The sequence below is a fragment of the Chrysemys picta genome, chromosome 12, assembly GCF_011386835.1.
Source record: "Chrysemys picta bellii isolate R12L10 chromosome 12, ASM1138683v2, whole genome shotgun sequence".
Lineage (NCBI taxonomy): Eukaryota > Metazoa > Chordata > Testudines > Emydidae > Chrysemys > Chrysemys picta.
Window position 1 is genome coordinate 10,378,948 of NC_088802.1, and position 26,325 is coordinate 10,405,272.

The 26,325-nt window shown below is 49.6% G+C and overlaps 2 protein-coding genes across 8 annotated transcripts in view; both read right to left on the minus strand.

Moving 5' to 3' along the window:
• The window catches only part of LOC101948742 (zinc finger protein RFP-like), a 1,201,957-nt gene that overhangs the window by 561,758 nt on the left and 613,874 nt on the right, over positions 1-26,325 (minus strand). The gene's annotated exons all lie outside the window — the stretch shown is intronic.
• LOC101939631 (zinc finger protein 850-like) overlaps positions 1-26,325 on the minus strand; it is a 109,428-nt gene that overhangs the window by 80,126 nt on the left and 2,977 nt on the right. The window contains exons 1-3 of one of the 7 annotated variants that reach the window (XM_065564338.1): positions 11,794-11,941; positions 11,071-11,184; positions 7,534-10,467 (exon numbers count right to left, since the gene is read on the minus strand). The exons of 3 other annotated variants lie outside the window; for them this stretch is intronic. In XM_065564338.1, coding sequence (XP_065420410.1) covers positions 7,679-10,467; positions 11,071-11,184; positions 11,794-11,920 — 3,030 coding nt within the window. In that variant the 5' untranslated portion in view covers positions 11,921-11,941 and the 3' untranslated portion in view covers positions 7,534-7,678. Of the gene's footprint in view, positions 1-7,533; positions 10,471-11,070; positions 11,185-11,793; positions 11,942-26,325 lie in introns of those variants that run through there. 3 more of the 7 variants (XM_065564337.1, XM_065564336.1, XM_065564335.1) reach the window with 3 other exon arrangements.

The window sequence follows — 26,325 nt, forward strand, 5'->3', positions numbered from 1 at the left end:
CATATAGACAGCCTAATCATAACCAGTAAACCATAACCTTGTCTTAGACACCCCATTTGACCCCCTTTATACAAGATTTGCGTGCCACTACAGGACCTTGGTTGTAACAATGATCTATATGGTCCCAGATTATATCCATAACGTCACACCCCCAACGCAAAATTGATGCAGGAAGGGATGACACAAACATCACTGACTGCATCCCAAGAGCTCCCCATCCTTGGGTTTGTCTCACTACAGCTAGTATTGGGGTTAGAAGCCATATTACAGTGTACTGATATAGACCTTCTGGAGTTGCAAAGGCTGTCTTCTCCTTGTCGGCCTTGGCCAGGGGGATCTGCCAGTAGCCCTTGGTAAGCTCAAGGGTAGACATAAACCGTGCCTTTCCCAATCTATCAATCAGCTCATCTATCCTGGGTATAGGGTAGGCATCAAATTGGGACACCTCATTGAGTTTGCGGAAGTCATTGCAGAACCTCATACTGCCGTCCGGCTTAGGCACTAAAACCACGGGACTGGACCATTGGCTATGAGATTCTTCAATGACTCCTAAGGCCAGCATTTTCCTGACCTCTGTCCTAATCTCTTCTCTCTTGGCCTCTGGGATCCGGTATGGCTTAACATTCACCTTCACTCCAGACTCCGTGACGATGTGATGGTGAACCTCCGTAGTCCTGCCCGGCTTTTCAGAGAACACATCCTGGTTGCGTTTGATCAGGCTGATCACTTCTGATCGAACCATGCTGCAAGAGCAGATCCAATCCACTATTGTTCTAACTAAGTTTTACCTTGAGTTTGTAAAGAGGTTCAATCATGTTGTTGAACATAATTTTGATAAACCATTTCTGTTGTTCTCCCCTTTGGGTTGCATGGGCCCCCCGCTACTTTCCAACGGCTAATGGACAAACTGTTGCGACCCCATGGAAAGTACGCGGCAGCCTATCATATATAGCCCCGACTGGGAGACTCACGTGGAGAAGGTGGAAGCGGTCCTGGACACCCTGAGGAAGGCAGGGCTGACTGCCTGTGACGAACTGGGGCTGTTCTTACTGTGGTCTGTGAATGCTGACAGGGGAGTGTGGGTAGGATAATCTGCATTGGGGGATGGGAGACTGGCCGAGGGAGAATACCTGAGCATGTAACATGAGAACCCAGGAAGGGGTTAGAGGCCAGGTGACACCTTTGCCTGGGAAACTGAAGAAAGGCTGTGGGAGGGGTCGCCGAGGGCAGAGTCTCAGAAGCTGGCTGGTGAGATGACTGGGAGGCAGAGATGGCTCTGACCTCCCAAGGGGGGCTGGGATGCCCGAGGACCCCAAGATGGACCTAACTGAGAGGTATCCTGTTGTCTGTCCCTGCAAGACCTGTCTTGGACTGTGTCCCTGTCATCTAAATAAACCTTCTGCTTTACTGGTTGGCTGAGAGTCATGGTGAATCGCAGGAAGCCGGGGGTGCAGGTCCCTGAGTTCCCCCACACTCCGTGACACTGCCAATCCCTCCAAATGTTCGATCAGGTTAGCTGAGGCCAAGTACCTTGGGTATATAGTGGGGAGGGGCGTGGTGAAGCCCCAGCTCAACAAGTTAGAAGCTATACAGAAGTGGCCTCGACCACTCTGGAAGAAACAGGTCAGAGCATTCCTGGGACTAGTGGGGTACTATAGGCGGTTCATTCACCACTTCGCCACCAGGGCATGCCCATTAATGGACCTAACAAAAGCTCGGGGCCCTGACATAGTAAAATGGTCTGCTGCAGCCAAGGGCGCTTTTGCGGATCTGAGGACGGCCCTCTGCACAGACCCCGTACTAGTAGACCCAGACTGGGGGAAGGAGTTTATCCTACAAACCGACGCCTCTGAAGTAGGGCTGGGAGCGGTGCTTTCCCAAATGGTCGGAGATGATGAACACCCAGTCCTCTTCCTCAGTAGGAAGATCCTACCTAGGGAACGGAAATATGCTGTGGTGGAGAAGGAATGCCTGGCTGTGAAATGGGCCATAGAGAGCCTCCACTACTATCTACTTGGATGGAGGTTTACCCTTGTCACGGACCATGCCCCTTTGCAGTGGATGCACCAAAACAAGGACAAAAACACAAGAGTAACAAGATGGTTCCTGTCACTTCAACCCTTCCACTTCACAGTACGACATAGGTCTGGGACCCGACATGGCAATGCGGATGGCCTGTCGAGAGCGCACTGCTTTCCGACCCAAGTAGCCCAACCCCGTAGTGTTGAGCGGGGGGGGGGGGCATGTGTGGCAAACCCAGGACAAACAGCTACAAAGGGGGGGGGTAGTAATCAGTCCCAGGGGGTTAAAAAGGCCTCTCCCAAGCCACTGAGGAAAGAGAACCATGGGGAAATAAGGTTCAGCTGGACAAGGGGTTACCAGGGAACTATTAGGTTCAGCTAGTTCCAACTGCTTGGGACCTTTTTAAACCCTCCCCAGCGTGGAAGGGGGGGAAGAGAGAGGGAGAGAAGCAGGCAAGCTGCCAGTAAGCTAGGAGCAGCAAGGCTCTGAACCCTTCCTTCAAGGAACGCTGCACTCTGTCCCCAGAAGGGAAGATAAACAAGCACAAGGGGCTGACTGAGAAAAGGAATAGCCAAACCCTGTGCTACCTGCAAGGATTTGCCTTGCCCAAGCCTGTGTCTCCAAGGCTAAAAAGGACTGAGCCTGCTGAGGAGAAGAAGGTACTTTGCCACACTGGTATAAACAATGCTGCCTCTGTTAAATGTTGCATTCTGCCTATACAGCTGCATCAACCTTGAGACCTCAGCCGTCCCTCTTATCGCCTGCTCAGAGACTGCAAAGACTCAGGAAGAGACCGCGAAAAAACAGAGAAGACATGCTGCAAGAAGTGATGTGGCAATCTATTAAAGAGAATGAGAAAGCACGGGACTGGAGGGAGAGAGAAAGCAGGATCCGCCAGGAAAACGTAGCGCACCGGCGGCAAAGCACGGAGCATCGGCAGCAAAGCGCGGATCGGCTCATAAGCATCCTGGAGCGCCAAGCAGACGCTAGCCAGGAGCTCCTAGCCATGCAGAAGGATCAGTACCAGAAATGCAAACGCCGCCCCCCACCCAGCCCTTGTCCCAAAACTCTTTCCATTGTGCCCCACTGTCACCTCCAACCCACTTTCCCCAACTTCCGTGTTCTTCACACCACCAGCTGCCTCCAGCACCAGTATCTTCACCACCCAGCCCTGAAAACCACGACCCTTACCCTCTGCACTCAACCCCCATCACCATGCAGTATAGCTATCCTGAAGTGCAGCACTCACTGCACAGCACACCAGACAGGACATATGCGAATCTGTGATTGTACCATTCCCCACTCCACCCCCTTGTTTCTTTTCAATACATAAATTTGTTTTCTTTTTAATAAATGGATTTTTTGGCTTTGAAAACATTCTTTATTATTGCATAAAGTAAACGACTCCTTAGCCCAGGAAATAAACAGGCACTGCAAGTCTGCTTAGCAAACACTGATTCTTAAAGATTGGAACTACTGCACTTCACTCCCGTGCAGGGCACCAGATATCACTGCTGGTTTTCAGCCTCAAATTGCTCCCTCAAGGCATCCTTAATCCTTGCAGCCCCGCGCTGGGCCCCTGTAATAGCCCTGCTCTCTGGCTGTGCAAATTCAGCCTCCAGGTGTTGAACTGCAAAGGTCCATGCCTGAGTGAAGCTTTCACCCTTCCCTTCACAAATATTATGGAGGGCACAGCACGCGGATATTACCACGGGGATGCTGACTTCCCCACCGTGATCTTCCGCTCTGGGAAAAAGGTCCCGGCCTGCATCTTCCTGAACAGCCAAGTGTTCCGAAAGATGCGTGCGTCATGCACCTTTCCGGGCCAGCCTGTGTTAATGTCAATGAAACGCCCATGGTGATCCACAAGCGCCTGGAGAACCATAGAGAAATACCCCTTCCCATTAACGTACTCGGATCCTTGGTGGGGTGGTCCCAGAATAGGAATGTGCGTCCCCTTTATCGCCCCTCCACAGTTAGGGAACCCCATTTGTGCAAAGCCATCCACTATTTCCTGCATGTTACCCAGAGTCACGGTTCTTCTAACTAGGATGCGATTAATGGCCTTGCAAACTTGCATCAACACAATTCCAACGGTCGACTTTCCCACTCCAAACTGGTTTGTGACCGACCGGTAGCAGTCTGGAGTTGCCAGCTTCCAGATTGCAATAGCCACCCGGTTCTCCACTGGCAGGGCAGCTCTCAATCTCGTGTCCTTGCGCCGCAGGGTGGGGGCGAGCTCCTCAAACAGTCCCATGAAAGTGGCTTTTCTCATCCGAAAGTTCTGCAGCCACTGCTCGTCATCCCAGACTTCCATGATGATGTGATCCCACCACTCAGTGCTTGTTTCCCGAGCCCAAAAGCGGAGTTCTATGGTGCTGAGCATGTTCGTCGATAACACAAGCAATTTTGTGTCGTACGCGTTAAGCAGCTTGATAACATCGTCGGACTCCTCACTCTCACTGTCGCTTTGGATCTCAAGGAATAGTTCTACAGCCAAACGTGATGTGCTGACAAGATAAGTCAGCATACGCCTCACCAGTTCGGGCTCCATTTCCCGCAGACAGATCATGCTGCACAGAAACCATTGAAAGATGGTGCCAAAGGTGGACTGAAACAAAGGGATTTCTGGTATGCGAAGCGATGCATCACGGGGCGTTGGGACAGGACCCAGAATGCTGCACACCCACGCACCCTTCCCACAGCGCCAGAATGGGAAGAGGTGCTCTGTGGGATAGCTGCCCATAATCTACCGCTCCCAATGGCGCAGCAAATGCTGCAAATGTGGCCACGACAGTGCGCTGGGCAGCTCTCAGTGTGGACAGACTGCAGCGCTTTCCCTACTCAGCTGTACAAAGTCAGGTTTAACTCTCAGCACTGTACATCTGCAAGTGTAGCCAAGGTCTAAGGAAAATATGAAGCAAGCACGTTTTCTCACCCCACCTGCTGTTGCAGGCAGTTCATAGTTTTTAGTACCCAGCCTGGATTTCCTTCCAGCCTTGGTCTGTCCTCCCCACTCCAAGGCCCCTGTTGCCTTTCAAGCCATCATGTTGCCTTCTGTAAAGATGGGAGAGGAGAGGTAAAAATGGAGGCAATTCTCCCTTGTGCTTTTATACCACTCTCCTCTTTGAGGTTCATCCCCCAGTCGGGGGGCAGGCGACAATCAGTCTGTGGCCTAAGTGAGCGTGCAGCCGTCCTTCCGGAGAATTGTAACTCTCCTGTTCCCAGCTCCACAGCTGGTGAATGGCCGGCTGAGCAATTACTTGCTACGTAGCACCTAGCTGGTGTGCAGGTGACATTGTCTCGGAGGAGCTCATCTGAGGGCGTTTTCCAGCTTTACAGCATGTAACAAACATACAGCAAACTCTCAGAGCTCCATGGACAGTGCTGATAGACACATTTTAATGGGACACTAATATTCAGCAGGCAATGACTTTTCCTATGATACCTCGCAAGCCATACTTTGGAGAAGATTTATCATTGTGTAAACGTGGTGCCCCTAAGAGTGTAGACTAGTGGTTCTCAGATGTGTTTCATTGCCCTCCCATTCTTGGTGTCTGTGGTCATTTACACCCCCACCCTCAAAAGCACATATATCACCACCCAGCTCTAAAGGCAGAGTAGTCGCTGGTGATGTGCACAGCTCTGAAGACCTCCAATAGCAGCACAGATGTTAGGGTGGCCACGTGAAAAGTGATATTCCTCAATATCACTGTTCACAGTGGACTTATCACCCCATTGCCACCCCTACTTCTGTGCTGCTGCTCCACCTAGGTTTGAGAGCCTGAGCATTTATCCCCACATCCCAGCTAGGCGTGTTCCTTCCTCATGAGCCCCAGCCAACTGGGGCTGAAAGCCAGTGCTCTTTAAAAAAAAAACCAAACAATCCACACTGATCGCGCCTCCCCTGACACATTCCTGTGCCTCCATTGGGAGGCTCTGCCCACACTTTGAGAATTAATAGTGTAGAGAGTCATCATGGGGATGGGTAGCCAAGATGGTAACATCTGCTCCTTTCTGTCTCTGGGATCCCCAGAGAAAATGTCCGAGCAGGAAAGCGGAACAGATCCGATTAACACTAACCTTGCAAAATTTCAGCTATAAACATTCCCTCCATCCTTCAGCCCCTACCCCCAGTGAATTCAAAGAGACTGAGCTGGAATTGGGCTAGTGGCATGGGAGATGGGTATAATCACTGAATTATTGATCCCTGATTTAACAGAATATAGGAACACTTTGGATAGCTAAACATAGACTACTACAGTTACCCCTCTTAGAATCATAGAATATCAGGGTTACAACGGACCTCAGGAGGTCATCTAGTCCAACGCCATGCTCAAAGCAGGACCAATCCCCAACTAAATCATCCCAGACAGGGCTTTGTCAAGCCTTACCTTAAAAATCTCTAAGGAAGGAGATTCCACCACCTCTCTAGGTAACCCATTCCACTGATTCACCACCCTCCTAGTTGAAAAGTTTTTGCTCATATCCAACCTTAACTTTCCCCACTGCAACTGGAGACTATTTACTCCTTGTTCTGTCATCTGGTACCACTGAGAACAATTTAGATCCATACTCTTTGGAACCCCCTTTCAGGTAGTTGAAAGTAGCTACCACATATCCCATCATTCTTCTCTTCTGTAGACTAAACAATCCCCGTTCTCTCAGCCTCTCCTCATAAGTTATGTGCTCCAGGCCCCTAATCATTTTTGTTGCCCTCCGCTGGACTCTTTCCAATTTTTCCACATCCTTCTTTTAGTGTGGGACCCAAAACTGGACACAATACTCCAGATGAGGCCTCACCAATGTTGAATAGAGGGGAACAATCACGTCCCTCAATCTGCTTGAAATGCCCCTACTTTTACAGCCCAAGATGCCATTAGCCTTCTTAGCAACAAGAAGACACTCTTGACTTATATCCAGCTTCTCATCCACTGTAACCCCTAGGTTCTTTTCTCCAGAACTGCTGCCTAGCCAGTCGGTCCCTAGTCTGTAGCAGTGAATGGGATTCTTTCATCCTAAGTGCAGGACTCTGCACTTGTTCTTGTTGAACCTCATAAGATTTATTTTGACCCAATCCTCTAATTTGTCTACGTCCCTCTGTATCCTATCCCTACCCTCCAGCATATCTACCACTCCTCCCAGTTTAGTGTCTTGAGGGTGCAGTTGCAGTTCACGTGCAGTTCACGTCATCCTCCAGATCATTAATGAACATACTGAACAAAACCGGACCCCAGGATCGACCCTTGGGGCACTCCTCTTGATACCGGCTGCCAACTAGACATGGAGCCATTAATCACTACCAGTTGAGCCCGTCGATCTACCCAGCTTTCTATCCACTTTATGGTCCATTCATCCAGCCCATACTTCTTTAACTTGCTGGCAAGAATTCTGTAGGAGATCATATCAAAAGCTTTGCTAAAATCAAGGAATAACACATCCACTGCTTTTCCCTCATCCACAGAGCCAGTTATCTCGTCGTAGAAGGCAATTAGGTTACTCAGACATGACTTGCCCTTTTCTTCCAAGTCTTTAAAAATACACATTTACATTTCAAACTCTAGCTATCTAAGGTGGACACATTTTTAAAATCTCTCTCTAAATGTTGACCATGAGTCAATTACATGGAAGTTGCTGAACCATTTCTTGCCATCTGTCACAGAAGTTTAGATCCTGTGTGGATTCTTCCATGTTTAATAAGGTCAGACCTCCGTATGAAACTTTTTCCGCAGTCCAAGCAGCTCTGGGGTCTCTCTCCTCTGTGGATTACCTGATGTTTAACAAGGTGTGACCTTCTTATGAAACTTTTCCCACAGTCCAAGCACCTGTGTGGTCTCGCTCCTGTGTGTAATGCTTGATGTTTAACTAGTTTTGACTTTCTTATAAAACTTTTCCCACAGTCCAAGCACTTGTGGGGTCTCTCTCCTGTATGGATTGCCTGATGTTCTACAAGGTGTGACCTTCTTATGAAACTTTTCCCACAGTCCAAGCACTTGTGGGGTCTCTCTCCTGCGTGTAATGCCTGATGTTTAACAAGGTATGACCATCTTATGAAACTTTTCCCACAGTCCAAGCACTTGTGGGGTCTCTCTCCTGTATGGATTGCCTGATGTTCTACAAGGTGTGACCTTCTTATGAAACTTTTCCCACAGTCCAAGCAGCTGTGGGGTCTCTCTCCTGTGTGTAATGCCTGATGGCGAACTAGGTGTGACCTTCTTATGAAACTTTTCCCACAGTCCAAGCAATTGTGGGGTCTTTCTCCTGCGTGTAATGTTTGATGTTTAACTAGTTTTGACTTTCTTAGGAAACTTTTCCCACAGTCCAAGCACTTGTGGGGTCTCTCTCCTGTATGGATTGCCTGATGTTCTACAAGGTGTGACCTTCTTATGAAACTTTTCCCACAGTCCAAGCACTTGTGGGGTCTCTCTCCTGCGTGTAATGCCTGATGTTTAACAAGGTATGACCATCTTATGAAACTTTTCCCACAGTCCAAGCACTTGTGGGGTCTCTCTCCTGTATGGATTGCCTGATGTTCTACAAGGTGTGACCTTCTTATGAAACTTTTCCCACAGTCCAAGCACTTGTGGGGTCTCTCTCCTGTGTGTAATGCCTGATGTTTAACAAGGTTTGACCTCTCTGTGAAACACTTCCCACAGGCCAAGCAGCTGTGGGGTCTCTCTCCTGTGTGTAATGCCTGATGGCGAACTAGGTGTGACCTTCTTATGAAACTTTTCCCACAGTCCAAGCACTTGTGGGGTCTTTCTCCTGCGTGTAATGCCTGATGTTTAACCAGGTATGACCATCTTATGAAACTTTTCCCACAGTCCAAGCACTTGTGGGGTCTCTCTCCTGTATGGATTGCCTGATGTTCTACAAGGTGTGACCTTCTTATGAAACTTTTCCCACAGTTCAAGCACTTGTGGGGTCTCTCTCCTGTGTGTAATGCCTGATGTTTAACAAGGTTTGACCTCTCTGTGAAACATTTCCCACAGTCCAAGCAGCTGTGGGGTCTCTCTCCTGTGTGTAATGCCTGATGGCGAACTAGGTGTGACCTTCTTATGAAACTTTTCCCACAGTCCAAGCACTTGTGGGGTCTTTCTCCTGCGTGTAATGCCTGATGTTTAACCAGGTATGACCATCTTATGAAACTTTTCCCACAGTCCAAGCACTTGTGGGGTCTCTCTCCTGTATGGATTGCCTGATGTATAACAAGGTGTGACCTTCTCAGGAAACTTTTCCCACAGTCCAAGCACCTGTGTGGTCTCGCTCCTGTGTGTAATGCTTGATGTTTAACTAGTTTTGACTTTCTTATAAAACTTTTCCCACAGTCCAAGCACTTGTGGGGTCTCTCTCCTGTATGGATTGCCTGATGTTCTACAAGGTGTGACCTTCTTATGAAACTTTTCCCACAGTCCAAGCACTTGTGGGGTCTCTCTCCTGCGTGTAATGCCTGATGTTTAACAAGGTATGACCATCTTATGAAACTTTTCCCACAGTCCAAGCACTTGTGGGGTCTCTCTCCTGTATGGATTGCCTGATGTTCTACAAGGTGTGACCTTCTTATGAAACTTTTCCCACAGTCCAAGCAGCTGTGGGGTCTCTCTCCTGTGTGTAATGCCTGATGGCGAACTAGGTGTGACCTTCTTATGAAACTTTTCCCACAGTCCAAGCACTTGTGGGGTCTTTCTCCTGCGTGTAATGCCTGATGTTTAACATGGTATGACCATCTTCTGAAACTTTTCCCACAGTCCAAGCACTTGTGGGGTCTCTCTCCTGTATGGATTGCCTGATGTTCTACAAGATGTGACCTTCTTATGAAACTTTTCCCACAGTCCAAGCACTTGTGGGGTCTTTCTGCTGTGTGGATTGCCTGATGACGAACTAGGTGTGACCTTCTTATGAAACCTTTCCCACAGTCCAAGCACTTGTGGGGTCTCTCTGTTGTGTGGATTGCCTGATGTCTAATTATTTGTGTCTTTGAAATGAAACATTTCCCCCACACAAGGGATTGACAGGTTTTCTCTCCAGTGTGGCTGCTGACATAGTTATTAAGATCTGAGAGCTCATTGAAGCTTTCCCCATCGTCCAAGCATTGAAGGGGTTTCTCTCCAGCACAGATTTTCTGATGTGTCAGAAGCTGTAATCTCACAGTGAATCCTTTCCCACACTGAAGGTAGTGCCAGGGTGTCTTTTCCTTGGGATTTGTCTGCCGCGCTCTGGGATCCTCCTCTCTTCCCCCACCGTTAATAGATTCATCCACTTTCTTCCCTGGTTGGTTTCCCAGAAGCCTCTCTGACCTGTGCCAACTTCCCCAGGCTTCTGCCTGCTCCAAGCACTGGGAAAAATTCCCTTCAGCTCTTCCCACAAAGGTCCCCTGCGGTTCCACTTCCCCGGGATCTTCCTCATGATGATTCCCCGCCTCATTCTCACTCCCTTGTTCAGCACCTGCTGGGAGAGACACAATCCAAACAGGAGTCATTGTGCTGGGGAGAAAGAGGAATAGCACAAAGGGCAAACCCAACACAAAGGGTACGTCTATACTTACCTCCGGGTCCGGCGGTAAGCAATCGATCTTCTGGGATCGATTTATCACGTGTTATCTAGATGCGATAAATCGATCCCGGAAGTGCTCGCCATCCTCGCCGGTACTCCTGCTCCACGAGAGGAGTACGCGGAGTTGACGGGGAGCCCGCCTGCCGCATCTGGACCTGCGGTAAGTTCGAACTAAGATGCATCGACTTCAGCTACGTTATTCACATAGCTGAAGTTGTGTATCTTAGTTCAAAGTGGCGGGTTAGTGTGGACCAGCCCAAACACTGAGCAATTGGACTCCGCCTCCACATCCCACCCAAACACTCACAGGGAAGGAAAGCTGGGAAGCAAAATCCTGCAGATAGGAGGCTGGGTGGAATGGTGTGAGCTATATCTGATGACTGCAGCCCTGTCCTGACTGAGATGAGGAAGAACTGAGGGCGCTTACTCACACCATATTTTGGGATTCTCAACTTTTTCCTTCATTCCCTAGATGGTTTCTGTGTCAGTCCTCACCTGTATGGGTGCATCTCGGAAGCCTTCTTTCATTGCAGGCCTGGAGATCGGGAACCCACGGCTCTTCCCCTCGTTCCAGCCGGGCGATCAGCTCAGGTTTGGGAAGGGGGAATCCTGTGCAGAGGGGGAAATCAGATCAGATCAGGGTGGAGTATTTGTCAGAAAGGACATTCCGTGAGTGGAACCTGTCCCTGTGCTCTGCTGGAGGAATGTGGAATTCAAGAGGATGTGGAAATGGTAACTGAGCCCCCTCGCACAGAAGAAGTTATCTGGGGAGGTGAGTTGAATTATTACTACACCCTCACTAGGTGTTCCCAGGATCTCTGAGCTCTGGGGGCCTTGTTGACTCAAACACAGCTCTGGACTTAAACCCCTGCCTCTTTCTAAACCTGCAGAGCCCAGAACCCTCCCCATAGCTGGAGCTATTCCCAAGGAGGGAGGTGAACAGGGATTGTGTATGCAGCTGAGAAACAACACAGACAGGACAATTATGGATTTATGCCCCTTTGAAAGCTGGAGGGGTGGGGATGGTTTAGCTTGTCCACTGGGTTTGACACTCATGTCCCACGGGAAAGGGCACTTAGATGCAAGTCTCTCTCACATGGCAGCTGTGCATTATGGAACCCATTTACGTCTGATCTAACGGACATGGGAAGAACCTGACCAGATTCAGACACACAGACCCCACGACTTCGAATAACCGAGGGGACAAGAATCCCGTACCCAGCGAGGTCACCGTCTCGTAGTTCTCCTGCATGACGTCCCTGTAGAAGGCTCTCTGAGCGGGGTCCAGGAGAGCCCCCTGCCCCTGGGTGAAATACACAGCCACCTCCTCGAAGGTCACCGGCATCTGGAACACCAAAAGCCCCCATTCATTACCTGATGCTCCAGCCACAATCCCACTAGTGACGTGTGAGGACGGATAAAGAAATGGAAGCTCTGGGAGCGACAGAGTAACAGAATCCCACCCCCATCCAGCTCAGAGCAGCCAGGAGGCTTCAGGGGGTGGAGAGAAGGTGAGGGCTTCAGTCCATGTCACACCCCGATTCCCCCCCAGACTGTTCAGATCCTCCCAGTAACAGTACCTCTTAGCCAAATGCTAGAAAAAAAGGGGCCACTTTGGGGGATATCCCCACACTGCCGTGTAAACTCCTCTCCCTTAGGAGCAGCAGGAGCCCTCTGGTGGAATCACCTACAGTATGAGCTGCCCTGGACTCCCCCAGCAGCCCCCAGGGACAGGCAGGCAGAGGCTGATCCCATTGGCCCATCCACACTCCCTGCCTCCCAAAGCAGCAGTGACTCCGGGGTGGCTGAGATGTGAATCCTGCCCAGAAATCACACCAGGGCCCTGGGCGACCCCAAAACTCATGAGACACAGACCCCACCAGCACGGGTGTGTCTGACAATAACACACTGGGAGCAGCGTGTGGGTGTGGGGGGATGGCTTTTTGCCTCTGTTTCCCGCCAGTCTCCCCACACTCCCCTTCCCTCCCAGTGCCCCCCCTCACATCATCCCCCATTCCAGCCTCGCTCCCCTCAGCCCCACAATCCCCCCGCATCGCCCCATGTTCCCTTCAGTGCACCCCGGCCCCCATCCCAGCCTGCCCCCCGCATCCCCAGCACCCGCCTCCTGCTCCTGCCCTCACCCCCTGCACCTCTTTATCCTCCTGCCCCTGCAGCCTGGGGGTGACGGGGGGGGGGCGGGTCTCTGTTACCTTCCCTCCGAGCGGGGCCCCCTGGGGCAGGGGCCGGGCCGGGAAGGGGCCTGGCCGGGCTGGGGGCTCTGCCCTGGGAGAGGCTCCTGGGGAGCAGCGGGAAGGGCCCTGCTGGAGATTCCCCTCTCCCGGCTGCAGCCAGGGCTCCGGGCTCCCAGCACCAGCCGCCGGGGCTCGGGGATCTCGCCAGGAGCCTGGAGCCAGAGTCACCGCAGCGGCTGCCGGGCCTGAGCCCAGCGATCGCTCCCCCCAGAGCCGCCTCCCAGCTGCTCCTGGGTCCTAGCGATCAACCCACCGCGCTGCAGCATCTCTGTGTCCGGCTCCTGTTACACTCACAGACTCTATGATCAGAAGGGCCCATCATGAGCAACTAGCCCAGGGATTCTCACAACCAAATGTGGTGGCCTCAGAGTGTGGCCAGCAACTCTCACTGGTGGCTGCTCTGACACTTTCCCCTGTAATCCTAACTAACTTTACGAGAAACCAATAAATATGCAGAGGTAAGCAGGGGAAACGGTCTTAGTATTGTGGGGAACTCTTCTGGCTTATACACCACCCTGATAGAATCGAATAGCAAAAGGAGCTGAGTCCTCGCTCCCACTCCCTTTACCTGGAGACCTGCCTGACTTCAAGGACTCCCCTTCCACTCTGATGTCTGAAACCCCGACAAGGCTGGCCCCAAGATTCCTGCAGGGTCTGCAGCCCAAATTTTGTTGCGATCAGTCAGGACAGAGGCTAGGATGTCGTATCCGCACTCTGGGGTGCTCTTTTCACTCCGGACGCATCCCTGATGCCGCTATTCAGCATTGCGTAAAGTTCAGAACAAATACGATTTATTAAACAGCAAGTATTAAAAAAAAATTAAGGAAAAAATGGGAAAGGGGAAAGGAAAACATGATGTCATCCCACGCTGCCCAGGGTCCCCCCTCGCTCTCCCCAGCTGCTCACCACACCCAGCTCCAGACTGCTCCAGCCCCAGCTTCCCTCTACATCAGTGCTTCTACTCCTCTGCCTCCAACCCAGCTCTCGCTGCTCCTCTCCCCTTAGCTCTGCCCTTCTCTGGCAGGCAGCTCCAGCTCACACAGAGAACTGGCACCTGACTCCCTCATTGGCCTGCCTGCCTCAGGGTTTTCTTTTCTCATTGGATCTTCCTGTCTTTTGGTACTGGGAGAAGCCAACCAACCCCTCCCCTGTGCACTAAGTTTCAGTAAGGGGCCAACAGTCATGGGGTCAGGCAACTTCCTGGTGTGTGTGAGCTCCAAAGCATCCTTCAGGTGAATTATAAATTTCTTTGTTTACCCCTTTCTTCCTCTTGGTGATGGACGGCCAGATAAGGGTTTTCTAACACCCACAGTCAGTCCTTTGTCATCTCTCAGGTCTTTGAGTGGGACAATCCCTTGAACTATGACATATTTCAGTAACAAAAACTTTGACATATGTCTGGGTCTTTATGGACAGATCCTCTTGTTTGAGCCTGCTGAGGGGTTTTGCCATAACAACAAATGTCCGGGGGTGTTTGCAGAGCACAAGTGCTGAAACTCAGAAACATCCCTGATTATTCACCTTCCCAACTAGCCAATTGCCCTGCATCCACAGCTGATTGATTGCTGTGAGATCCCACCCACCCAGGCCCAGACTCCCAGTCCTGGGGGAGTGTCCCGCAGGTCGACGCTGACTGACAGCTGTTGCCAGCACTCTGCCACTGTGACAGCTGCCAACACTGCCCTCACCTCATGAGTATCCCCACCGCACCCCCTCCAGCACCTCTAACTCTACAACCCCCCGTCAGTTCCCACCCCCCATCAGCTCCCACCCCCCATCAGTGTCCTCTTTTGGGGCACCTGGAATATGGTCAGCCTAGCAACAAACATACATTAAAATCTCACCATTCTACATGCACTGGTGTCACATGCATTTCAACGGCACAATATTCAGCAGATCATGAGTTTTCCAATGATCCCTCACCAGGCACACTTTGCACACAAAATATCATAACCCTACACAAGTGGTGAACATGGGGTGCAGAGGTTATCACAAGAGGGATCAGTGTGGGGTGAGTGGGGCAACTCTCTGTCATGCCAACGCAGGACACGGTGGGACATGAGGAGGGCGTGACCAGCTGGCTATCGAGGGCCGTGAAGGAAGGCAAGGAGAAGAGCCCCTCCCCAGGCTTGGTCCAGGTCCACTGCTGGGAGGAACTCCTCCCTCACCCCAGCCACAGGAGCTGCCACGGCTGGGGAGACGTGCCTCTCACCCAGTCCCAAGCAGCTGTGGTGAGAGAGGGCTGGGGGGAGTCCTCTCCCCACTGCAGTCTGCACCCCAAACTCCTCATCTGCAGCCCCATCCCACAGTCTGCACACCTGGCCAGAGCCCTCACCCCTCTGCACACCATCCCTCTGTCCCAGCCCGGAACCCCCCCACACTCTCCAAACCTCTTGGCCCCACCCCCATATGAACTAGTATGGAAATGATGTGTCACATACTGGTGCATAGAACCAAATTCATTCCACACATGGATGTAAAAAATGAGGCAACACTGGTCAGAGCACAGAAGATGCTCAGAGTGAGTTTACACAAGGAAATCTGGTGGAGGGTCACAGAGATCTGCTGGCTAATCCCGACCGCACATCCTAGCCTAGCCAGAACTTCAGAGGCTAATGCTGCGGAGGCAGAGGTGGGATCTCCAGGCCTCTGACAAAAGGTCCTGTGGGAATCAGTGCCTCTCAGTGGTGCTGTCTGAATGCGCTTATCCTATGATCCCCAAACACGCGATACCCCCGCACCCAGTTCCCCCTGATATCAAGCTGCACCAGCCCCAGCCATTCAATCCCCAGAGACATCTTCAGAACCCGAAGTCCTGATCCCTTAACATTTGATTCCCCCAGAGCCCAGCACCCTGGGGGATTTGGGGAGGGGAGGAGTTACCAGCCCCCAGGGACACTTGCCCAAAAGGGAACAGCTCAAGTCAGTGGGGAAGCCCAGCCCAGGGGCTGGTGGAAGATGGGGGTTGGGGACAGGTGTCTAGAGTGAAGGTGGGGTCTGGCCCAAGTGTCCTTCTCCTCATCTCCATGGCAGGGGGATCCTGGCTGGCAAGGGAAGGGAGTGGGGGGAACTTCAGCCAGGCAGAGGGAGCGGCTGGTGGTGTTTCTTTCTCTCCCTTCCCCGACCTGTGGCCCATCAGCTCAGCAGCCAGGGCTGCAGCAGGGAGGAGGGGCTGATCGGGGCGTCTCCTCCTCTGTCTGGGGTTTGCTTAGACCAGGCAGAGCCAGTGGGTCACTGACCAGCTGATGCTCGGCTGCTGCTGGATCCTCACCCCAGTCATGGGCAGCTGGATGCTTGGGAGCCAAAAGCCCCTGACGTGTGTGGGAATGAGGAAATGGGGTTGTTCCTATGGCCTAGTCAGGGCCCTGAGAGAATTTCCCTGCTGTGTGGGGGAGTCTCGGATGTCCAACATGGTGTTAGCTCCACTTGGAGCGATTTCCGCACTGAGAACATCTCAGCGGTTTCTTCCCTGTACAGATTTCTAGATGCTTGATACTCCGGGAGCACCTAATGCTTCCCCCGCATTCAAGGCCTCTCTGCTGTGTGGGTCACTGAGGTGTGAAGTCAAATTGAATCTTTTTCTGCAGTCCGGCTATTCTAGGCTCTCTCATACCTCTGTGGATTCTCTGACTTTTAATGAGGGGTGATCGCTGAATGAAGCTTTCCCCACAGTCCAAGCACTGATGAGGTCTCTCTCCTGTGTGGATCCTTTGATGTGTTATAACGGCTGACTTTTACAGGAAACATTTCCGACAGTCGAGGCAATTCTGAGGTTTGTCTTAAGAAGGAATGTGAGGTGTGCAATAAGACGAGAGCTCCTATTAAACTTTTGCTACTTTCAAAATATTTATAGTGTCTTTCTCACATGTGGGTTTTCTCATGTTGAGTGAGTTTTGAGCTACAGTTACAATTTTCCCCACATTCCAAGCATATATATGGTCTCGCTCTTGTGTGGATTCTCTGATGTCTAATAAGTTGTGAGCTTAGTATGAAACCTTTCCCACAGTCCAAGAACTTATGAGGACCCTCTCCTGTGTGAAGTGTCTGATGTGTAAGAAGTGCTGATCTCTCTGTGAAACCTTTCCCACAGTCCAAACACTTATGGGTTCTCTCTCCTGTGTTTATTTTCTGATGCTTATTAAGGGCAGTAAACGATCTAAACTCCTACACGCCACAGGGGGCTTCAACAAGGGTACCCTTAACTCACCCAGCAATATTGTTAATCTATCCAAACACACACTTAACCCGGCAGAAGAGTCTGTCCTATCTCGGGGACTCTCTTTCTGCCCCACCACCCGCCCGCACATGATACAATTCTGTGGTGATCTGGAAGCCTACTTTTGTCGTCTCCGACTCAAGGAATATTTTCAACACACCACTGAACAGCGCACTGACCCAAAGGAACCCTCCTATCAACAATACGAGAAGAAGAATTCTGCGTGGACTCCTTCTGACGGTCGAAATGAGAGAGTGGACTTCTACACAGAGTGCTTCCACAGACGTGCACAGGCTCAGATTCTGAACAAACAGCCTCAATTGCCCCATAACCTCATCGGCACAGAACGCAACGCCTTCCACGGCCTCAGAAACAAGCCTGACATTCTAATCAAAGGGGCTGACAAAGGAGGTGCTGCAGTCATCATGAACAGGTTGGATTGTGAACAGGAGGCTGCCAAGCAACTCTCCAACACCACTTTCTACAGGCCACTATCCTCTGATCCCACTGAGACGTACCAAAAGAAACTACACCAACTGCTCAAGAAACTCCCTGCTATAGCACGGGAACAAATCTACACAGACATACCCTTGACTGACTGCTCAGAAGGGGTAGACCTCTGTTCTTTTGTCTTTCAGATCATCAGAGAAAATGGATGCCAGCTGAATAGCATTCAACGTACCATGCATTTACTGGCACAATAGGAATTATTTTTGTGTTCTATGGCCAAAATTGTTGTTAAAATTTGCATACCAACAGTCTTTGGAAGCAAGGACATGGAAGGTTAACCCATTCCCCATATTGCCCATGGGATCCTTCTGGCTACCTCAGATTTCTAGCCAGAGGGCTGGGAAGGGAGGAAAGCTATTGGACACCAGAGATTGTACCAAGTGGACTCCTCAAAAGTGGGTGTGCTTGTCCTGGTTTGTTGCTCCAAAGCTCTGTAATAAAGTTATTTTACTGGAAGGGTGTATATGGCATACATTGAATAATAAGACTAATGTACTGTATAATAGCAATGTGTATGTGTTCATTGTTGGGAAAAGGTGTATGAATGAAGACTGGAAGTTTCCTTTGTAGGTTAAAAGAACCCAAGAAGGGGAGAAGGAAAAAGAACAGAACGAGTTAACTGAGGAAAAATAGCTAGCAAGCTCAGTCCAAAGATAAGATGCTGGCCCCATCCCAGGACACTGCCCACAGCTAAGACTTGGCTGACAGCCAAGAACAGGGGGGGCCTGAATGTGCCCAAGCAACTATGAGATCTGCAAAACACTGCCAGGCATTAATGAAATGTGTTAGGTTTCTTTTCTCACAGATAAAAGAAGTGCTACCCAAAGACCCTAGCAGCCCTGCTGTTCATTGAAACAAGGAGACTGAGTCTATGTAATGTCCATCAACAAAAGACTGCTTTGGCTCCATGCTGGAAAGGCCCTTTCCAAGTGCTGTTAACCACCAACACCGCTGTGAAGTGCCAAGGACTGCCTACCTGGACCCATGCTTCTCACTGTAAAAAGACCCCTCCACCTCGGGAGGGCTCTCCGACTGATAAGCCTATTTCTCCTTTTAGCTCTGCTGTGCCTTCTGGACAGCAGGAAAAAGGAAAAAAAGACAAGGTGAAGTGCTAGTAACCTCTCCCTTGTCCACTGACAGATCTACTGTGCCTTTGAATTTTTTTAGAAGATGCAAAACCATTACAGGGTGATGTGCTAGTAACCTCTCCCCTGTATAATGCTGAACCATGACTGTTTCAGGAAAAGAGAAGAAGGAACACTTGCTTCATTGGAACCACCAAAGTCCAGGAATTCCTGCCTACAAGAGACATTAAGAACTGACCCTGGTGAAGAAACAAAGAATTATACACTGGCAGGAAGAAACTTGTGGGACCCATGCTTGGGAATGTGGTATAGTACTACACCAAAAAGAAATGTATTAGGATATCAATGAACTGTGATTAACACTACACTAGGGACTGTTAAATTTTCATTACCCGTATCCAATTTCCAGATCACCTCTACATACCCAAATTGCTCACAGGGGGCTGCCATTAGATTAGCACAACAGAGGGCTTGGGTTATTTCCTCTAGAAAGAAAAGTGACTTGACCGGATCCCTATGAGATGGGGCCAATAGTGCAGCAGCAGTTTGGAATATTTTTAAGAACCAAAACATGATGAGAAATTGGGGCACAGCTAACCCAGGTACAGGCTGGAATTGGTGAGTTACAGATTATCTCCGCCCTTAGTTCTATGACCCAGAAGTTGCTGACAGAGATGGTATTGAATATCACTGAGGCTGGGAAGGCATTGCAGTGGGATCTAGCATGCTCAGAAATTCAGGATTTCCTGAATGACCAGCTAATGGCCATTCGGAATGATCTAGAGCATCAGGCTTGGCCCACTGCCCTTACAGACACATCAGGAGTACCGTCTGATCTGTGGCCATGGAGACATACTTGGAAACTTTCTGGGTGGAAGTGCAAACATTCTCAATGCTCCTTCCAAGCATATGAACCAATTAGGGGGGAACTTGTGCTCACATCGGGGAAAAATATTTTTCTATGTTAATCATTCTGGCTTAATTGAGCAGGATTTACAAGCCATTAAGAATGCTGCTGTTGTTTTCCATGCTGTATCTCTTGATCACACCTTTAGTTTTGAGAACCTGCTTCTAGACCTTGGGTCATGGTTTACGGGGCTCTTTCGAACAATTGTTAAATGGATTCTTTTCTTTCTTTTTTTCTATGTGTTATTTGGACAATGATACAATGTGCCAAATGCCTATGTAATGCTATGATCAAAAGCTCTGCTGTCCATAAGAAAACCCAGTATCTGTCCCTCCAGCTTGATCGCAAATTGCGTAATGGGCCTGACAATTTTTGAATTTGTCAGGCTCGAAGGGGGCACTGTGAAAGTTACTAGTCACCCCCCCTTAACAGAGCAGCCTTTATGTCAACCAGTGGCCATTAGGGGGAAGCAGACACTTCAAGTACACAGTAGCCTGAACTTTTCAACTCTTTTCCCTTCAAGGCCTTAAGGTAGTTGGAGCTGGTCCCAAGCTGGTTTTCACCGACCAGATAGCAAAAGCAGGGGTCTGACCACCACCAATCAAGTGTTAACACTGCAAGGACCTTGGTCTGAATGTGTATAAAGGATCTGTAAAATGTGTGTAAGACAGAGTTTTTGTACCAAGGTGCAAAGCTCTCTTTTCTTCTGCAGAATAAAGCAACTCTTCCTTATCCCTGTCCGGCTGTTATTGGCTCTCAGCTAGGTGGACCTGATATTTCGGTAACACTATCTTCAAGACACCACCGACTTCCTGAGGAAACTACAATGCATTGGTGATCTTCCTGAAAACACCATCCTGGCCACCATGGATGTAGAAGCTCCCTACACCAATATGACACATGACGATGGGCTACAAACCGCCAGGAACAGTATCCCTGATGAGGCCACAGCACACCTGCTGGCTGAGCTTTGTGACTTTGTCCTCACCCACAACCATTTCAGATTTGGGGACAACTTATACCTTCAAGTAAGCGGGTATCCACATGGCCCCACAGCATGCCAACATTTGATGGCCAACTTAGAACAACGCTTCCTCGGCTCTCATCCCTTAGAGCCCCCTCCTCTACTTGCGCTACATTGATGACATCTTCATCATATGGACCCATGGGAAGGAGGCCCTAGAAGAATTCCACCAGGATTTCAACGATTTCCACCCCACCATCCACCTCAGCCTGGACTAGTCCACACAAGAGATCCTGGACACCACAGCAAATAAGTGATGGTCACATAAACACCACCCTATACCGGAAACCTACTGACCGCAAAGTTTACCTACCTGCCTCCAGCTTCCATCCAGATCTTGGGAGGCAGACCAGTCCTCGCTTACAGACAGCCCCTAATCTGAAGCAAATACTCACCAGCAACTACACACCACACCACAGAAACACTAACCCAGGAACCAATCCCTGCAACAAACCCCGTTGCCAACTCTGTCCCCATATCTACTCTAGCGACACCATCACAGGACCCAACCATATCAGCCACACTATCAGGGGCACATTCAGGTGCACATCTACTAACGTAATATATGTCATCATGTGCCAGCAATGCCCCTCTGCCATGTACATTGGCCAAACCGGACAGTCTCTACGTAAAAGAATAAATGGACACAAATCAGGATTGGTAACATACAAAAGCCAGTAGGAGAACACTTCAATCTCCCTGGACATTCAATAACAGATTTAAAAGTAGCCATCCTTCAACCAAAAAACTTCAGAAACAGACTTCAGAGAGAAACTGCAGAGCTACAATTCATTTGCAATCGTAACACTGTCAATTTGGGCCTCAACAGGGAGTGGGAGTGGCTGGCTCACTACAAAAGCAATTTTCCCTCTCTTGGTATTGACCCCTCCTCATCAGTCATTGAGAGTGGACCACATCCACCCTGACTGAATTGGCCTTGTCAACACTGGTTCTCCACTTGTAAGGTAACTCCCTTCTCCTCATGGGCCAGTATATTTATGCCTCTATCTGTAATTTTCACTCCATGCATCTGAAGAAGTGTTGTTGTTTTTTTTACCCACGAAAGCTTATGCCGAAATAAATCTGTTAGTCTTTAAGGTGCCATCTGACTCCCCCTTTTCTTATTAAGGGCTGATTTCCAATGGAAACCATTCCCGCAGTCCAGACATTTATAGCGTCTCTCTTCTATGTGCATTCTTCAATGATTATTAAGATTTCTGCTGTTACTGAAGCTGTTCCCACATCCCAAGCATTAATCAAGTCTCTGTCCTCTTTGGCTTGCCTGATGTGTAACAAGGCCTGATCTGAATCAATTACATGCAAGTTCCTTAATCCTTTCTTGTCATGTGTCACAGAAGTTTAGATCCTGTATGGATTCTCCCATGTTTAATAAGGTGTGATGTCTGTCTGAAAATTTTCCCACAATCCAAGCTCTTATTGGGATCTCTCTCCTGTGTGGATTCTCTGATGTTTAACCTAGGCTGATCTCCATGTGAAACTTTTCCCATAGTTCAAGCACTTGTGGGGTCTCCCTCCTGTGTGGATTGCGTGATGTTGAACAAGCTTTGACCTCTTAATGAAAGTTTTCCCACATTCCAAGCACTTGTGGGGTCTCTCTCCTGCTTATGAAATATGGCGCTAAAGGTGGATGGAAACAAAGGGATTTCTGGGATGCGAAGCGATGCATAACGGGGTGTTGGGACCGGACCCAGCATCCCCTGCACCGACGCCTCCTTCCCCCAACCCACGGTGCCATAATGGGAAGAAGTGCTCTGTGGGATAGCTGCCCATAATCTACCGCTCCCAATGGCGCAGCAAATGCTGCAAATGTGGCCACGACAGTGCGCTGGGCAGCTGTCAGTGTGGACAGACTGCAGCGCTTTCCCTACTCAGAGGTACAAAGTCAGGATTAACTCTCAGCGCTGTACATCTACAAGTGTAGCCAAGGCCTAAGGAAAATACGAAGCAAGCACGTTTTCTCACCCCACCTGCTGTTGCAGGCAGTTCATAGTTTTTAGTACACAGCCTGGATTTCCTTCCAGCCCTGGTCCATCCTCCCCACTCCAAGGCCCCTGTTGCCTTTCAAGCCATCTTGTTGCCTTCTGTAAAGATGGGAGAAGAGAGGTAAAAATGGAGGCAATTCTCCCTTGTGCTTTTATACCACTCTCCTCTTTGAGGTTCATCCCCCAGTCGGGGGGCAGGCGACAATCAGTCTGTGGCCTAAGTGAGCGTGCAGCCGTCCTTCCGGAGAATTGTAACTCTCCTGTTCCCAGCTCCACAGCTGGTGAATGGCCGGCTGAGCAATTACTGGCCACGTAGCACCTAGCTGGTGTGCAGGTGACATTGTCTCGGAGGAGCTCGTCTGTTGGCGTTTTCCAGCTTTACAGCATGTAACAAACATACAGGAAACTCTCAGAGCTCCATGGACAGTGCTGATAGACACATTTTAATGGGACAATAATATTCAGCAGATGATGACTTTTCCCATGATACCTCACAAGCCATACTTTGGGGAAGATTTATCATTTTATAAACGTGGTGCCCATAAGAGTGTAGACCAGTGGTTCTCAGATGTGTTTCATTGCCACCCCCACCTTGGTGTCTGTGGTCATTTACGCCCACACCCTCAAAAGCACATATATCACCACCCAGCTCTAAAGGCAGAGTAGTCGTTGGCGATGTGCACAGCTCTGAAGGCCTCCAACAGCAGCACAGAAGTTAGGGTGGCCACGTGAAGAGTGATATTCCTCAATATCGCTGTTCACAGCAGACTTATCACCCCATTGCCACCCCGACTTCTGTGCTGCTGCTCCACCTGGGTTTGAGAGCCTGAGCATTTATCCCCACCTCCCAGATAGGCCTGTTCCTTCCTCATGAGCCGCAGCCAACTGGGGCTGAAAGCCAGTGCTCTTTAAAAAAAAAAACCCAACAACCCACACTCATCGCGCCTCCCCTGACACATTCCTGTGCCTCCATTGGGATGCTCTGCCCACATTTTCATAATTGATAGTGTAGAGAGTCACCATGGGGATGCGGACTCAAGATAGTAACACCTGCTCCTTTCCGTCTCTGGGATCCCCAGAGAAAATGTCCGAGCAGGAAAGCGGAACAGATCCGATTAACACTAAACTGGCAAAATTTCAGCTATAAACTTTCCCTCCATCCCTCAGCCCCTACCCCCAGTGAATTCAAAGAGACTGAGCTGGAATTGGGCAAGTGGCATGGGACATGGGCATAATCACTGAATTATTGATCCCTGATTTAACAGAATACAGGAACACTTTGGATAGCTAAACATAGACTACTACAGTTACCCCTCTTAGAATCGTAGAATATCAGGGTTGGAAGGGACCTCAGTAGGTCATTTACTCCAACCCCCTGCTTAAAGCAGGACCACTCCCCAACTAAACCATCCCAGACAGGGCTTTGTCAAGCCTGACCTTAAAAACCTCTAAGAAAGGAGATTCCACCACCTCTCCAGGTAACCGATTCCAGTGCTTCACCACCCTCCTAGTGAAAAAGTGTTTCCTGATATCCAACCTAAACTATCCCCACTGCAACTGGAGACCATTGCTCCTTGTTCTGTCATCTGGTACCACTGAGAACAGTCTAGATCCATCCTCTTTGGAACCCACTTTCAGGTAGTTGAAAGTAGCTACCAGATATCCCATCATTCTTCTCTTCCGTAGACTAAACAATCCCCGTTCTCTCAGCCTTTCCTCATAAGTCACGTGCTCCAGCCCCCTAATCATTTTTGTTGCCCTCCGCTGGACTCTTTCCAATTTTTCCACATCCTTCTTTTAGTGTGGGGCCCAAACCTGAACACAATACTCCAGATGAGGCCTCACCAATGTTGAATAGAGGGGAACGAACACGTCCCTTGATTTGCTGGCAATGTTCCTACTTATACAGCCCAAAATGCCGTTAGCCTTCTTGGCAACAAGGGCACACTGTTGACTTATATCCAGCTTCTCATCCACTGTAACTCCTAGGTCCTTTTCTGCAGAACTGCTGCCTAACCAGTCGGTCCCTAGTCTCTAGCAGTGAATGGGATTCTTTCATCCTAAGTGCAGGACTCTGCACTTGTTCTTGTTGAACCTCATCAGATTTATTTTGGCACAATCCTCTAATTTGTCTACGTCCCTCTGTATCCTATCCCTACCCTCCAGCGTATCTACCAGTTCTCCCAGTTTAGTGTCATCGGCAAACTTGCTGAGGGTGCAGTCCACATCATCCTCCAGATGATTAATAAAGATACTGAACAAAACCGGCCACAGGATCGACCCTTGGGGCACTCCTCTTGATACCGGCTGCCAACTAGACATGGAGCCATTGGTCACTACCAGTTGAGCCAGTCGATCTACCCAGCTTTCTATCCACTTTATGGCCCATTCATCCAGGCCACACTTCTTTAACTTGCTGGCAAGAATTCTGTAGGAGATCATATAAAAGCTTTGCTAAAATCAAGGAATAAAACATCCACTGCTTTTCCCTCATCCACAGAGCCAGTTATCTCGTCATAGAAGGCAATTAGATTACTCAGACATGACTTGCCCTCTTCTTCCAAGTCTTTGAAAATACACATTTACATTTCAATCTCTAGCTATCTAAGGTGGACACATTTTTAAAACTCTCTCTAAACGTTGACCCTGAGTCAATTACATGCAAGTTGCTTAAACCTTTCTTGCCACGTGTCACAGAAGCTTAGATCCTGTGTGGATTCTTCCATGTTTAATAAGGTCAGACCTCCATATGAAACACTTTCCGCAGTCCAAGCACTTGTGGGGTCTCTCTCCTGTATGGATTGCCTGATGTTGAACAAGGTTTGACCTTCTTATGAAACTTTTCCCACAGTCCAAGCACTTGTGGGGTCTCTCTCCTGTGTGTAATGCCTGATGTTTAACAAGGTCTGACCGCTCTATGAAACTTTTCCCACAGTCCAAGCACTTGTGGGGTCTCTCTCCTGTGTGTAATGCCTGATGGCGAACTAGGTGTGACCTCTGTATGAAACTTTTCCCACAGTCCAAGCAGTTGTGGGGTTTCGCTCCTGTGTGTAATGCCTGATGGCGAAATAGGTGTGACCTCTGTATGAAACTTTTCCCACAGTGCAAGCACTTGTGGGGTCTCTCTCCTGTGTGGATTGCCTGATGTTTAACAAGGTGTGACCTTCTTATGAAACTTTTCCCACAGTCCAAGCACTTGTGGGGTCTCGCTCCTGTGTGTAATGCCTGATGGCGAACTAGGTGTGACCTCTGTATGAAACTTTTCCCACAGTCCAAGCACTTGTGGGGTCTCTCTCCTGTGTGTAATGCCTGATGGTGAACTAGGTGTGACCTCTGTATGAAACTGTTCCCACAGTCCAAGCACTTGTGGGGTCTCTCTCCTGTGTGTAATGCCTGATGTTTAACAAGGTCTGACCCCTGTATGAAACTTTTCCCACAGTCCAAGCACTTGTGGGGTCTCTCTCCTGTGTGGATTGCCTGATGATAAACAAGGTGTGACCTTCTTGTGAAACTTTTCCCACAGTCCAAGCACTTGTGGGATCTCGCTCCTGTGTGGCTTAACTGATGTCTAATTATTTGTGTCTTTGATATGAAACATTTCCCGCACTCGAGAGACTGAAGGTAGTGCCAGGGTGTCTCTTTCTTGGGATTTGTCTGCGGCGCTGTGGGATCCTCCTCTCCTCCCCCACCGTTAACAGATTCATCCACTTTCTTCCCTGGGAGGTGTCCCAGAAGCCTCTCTGACCTGTGCCA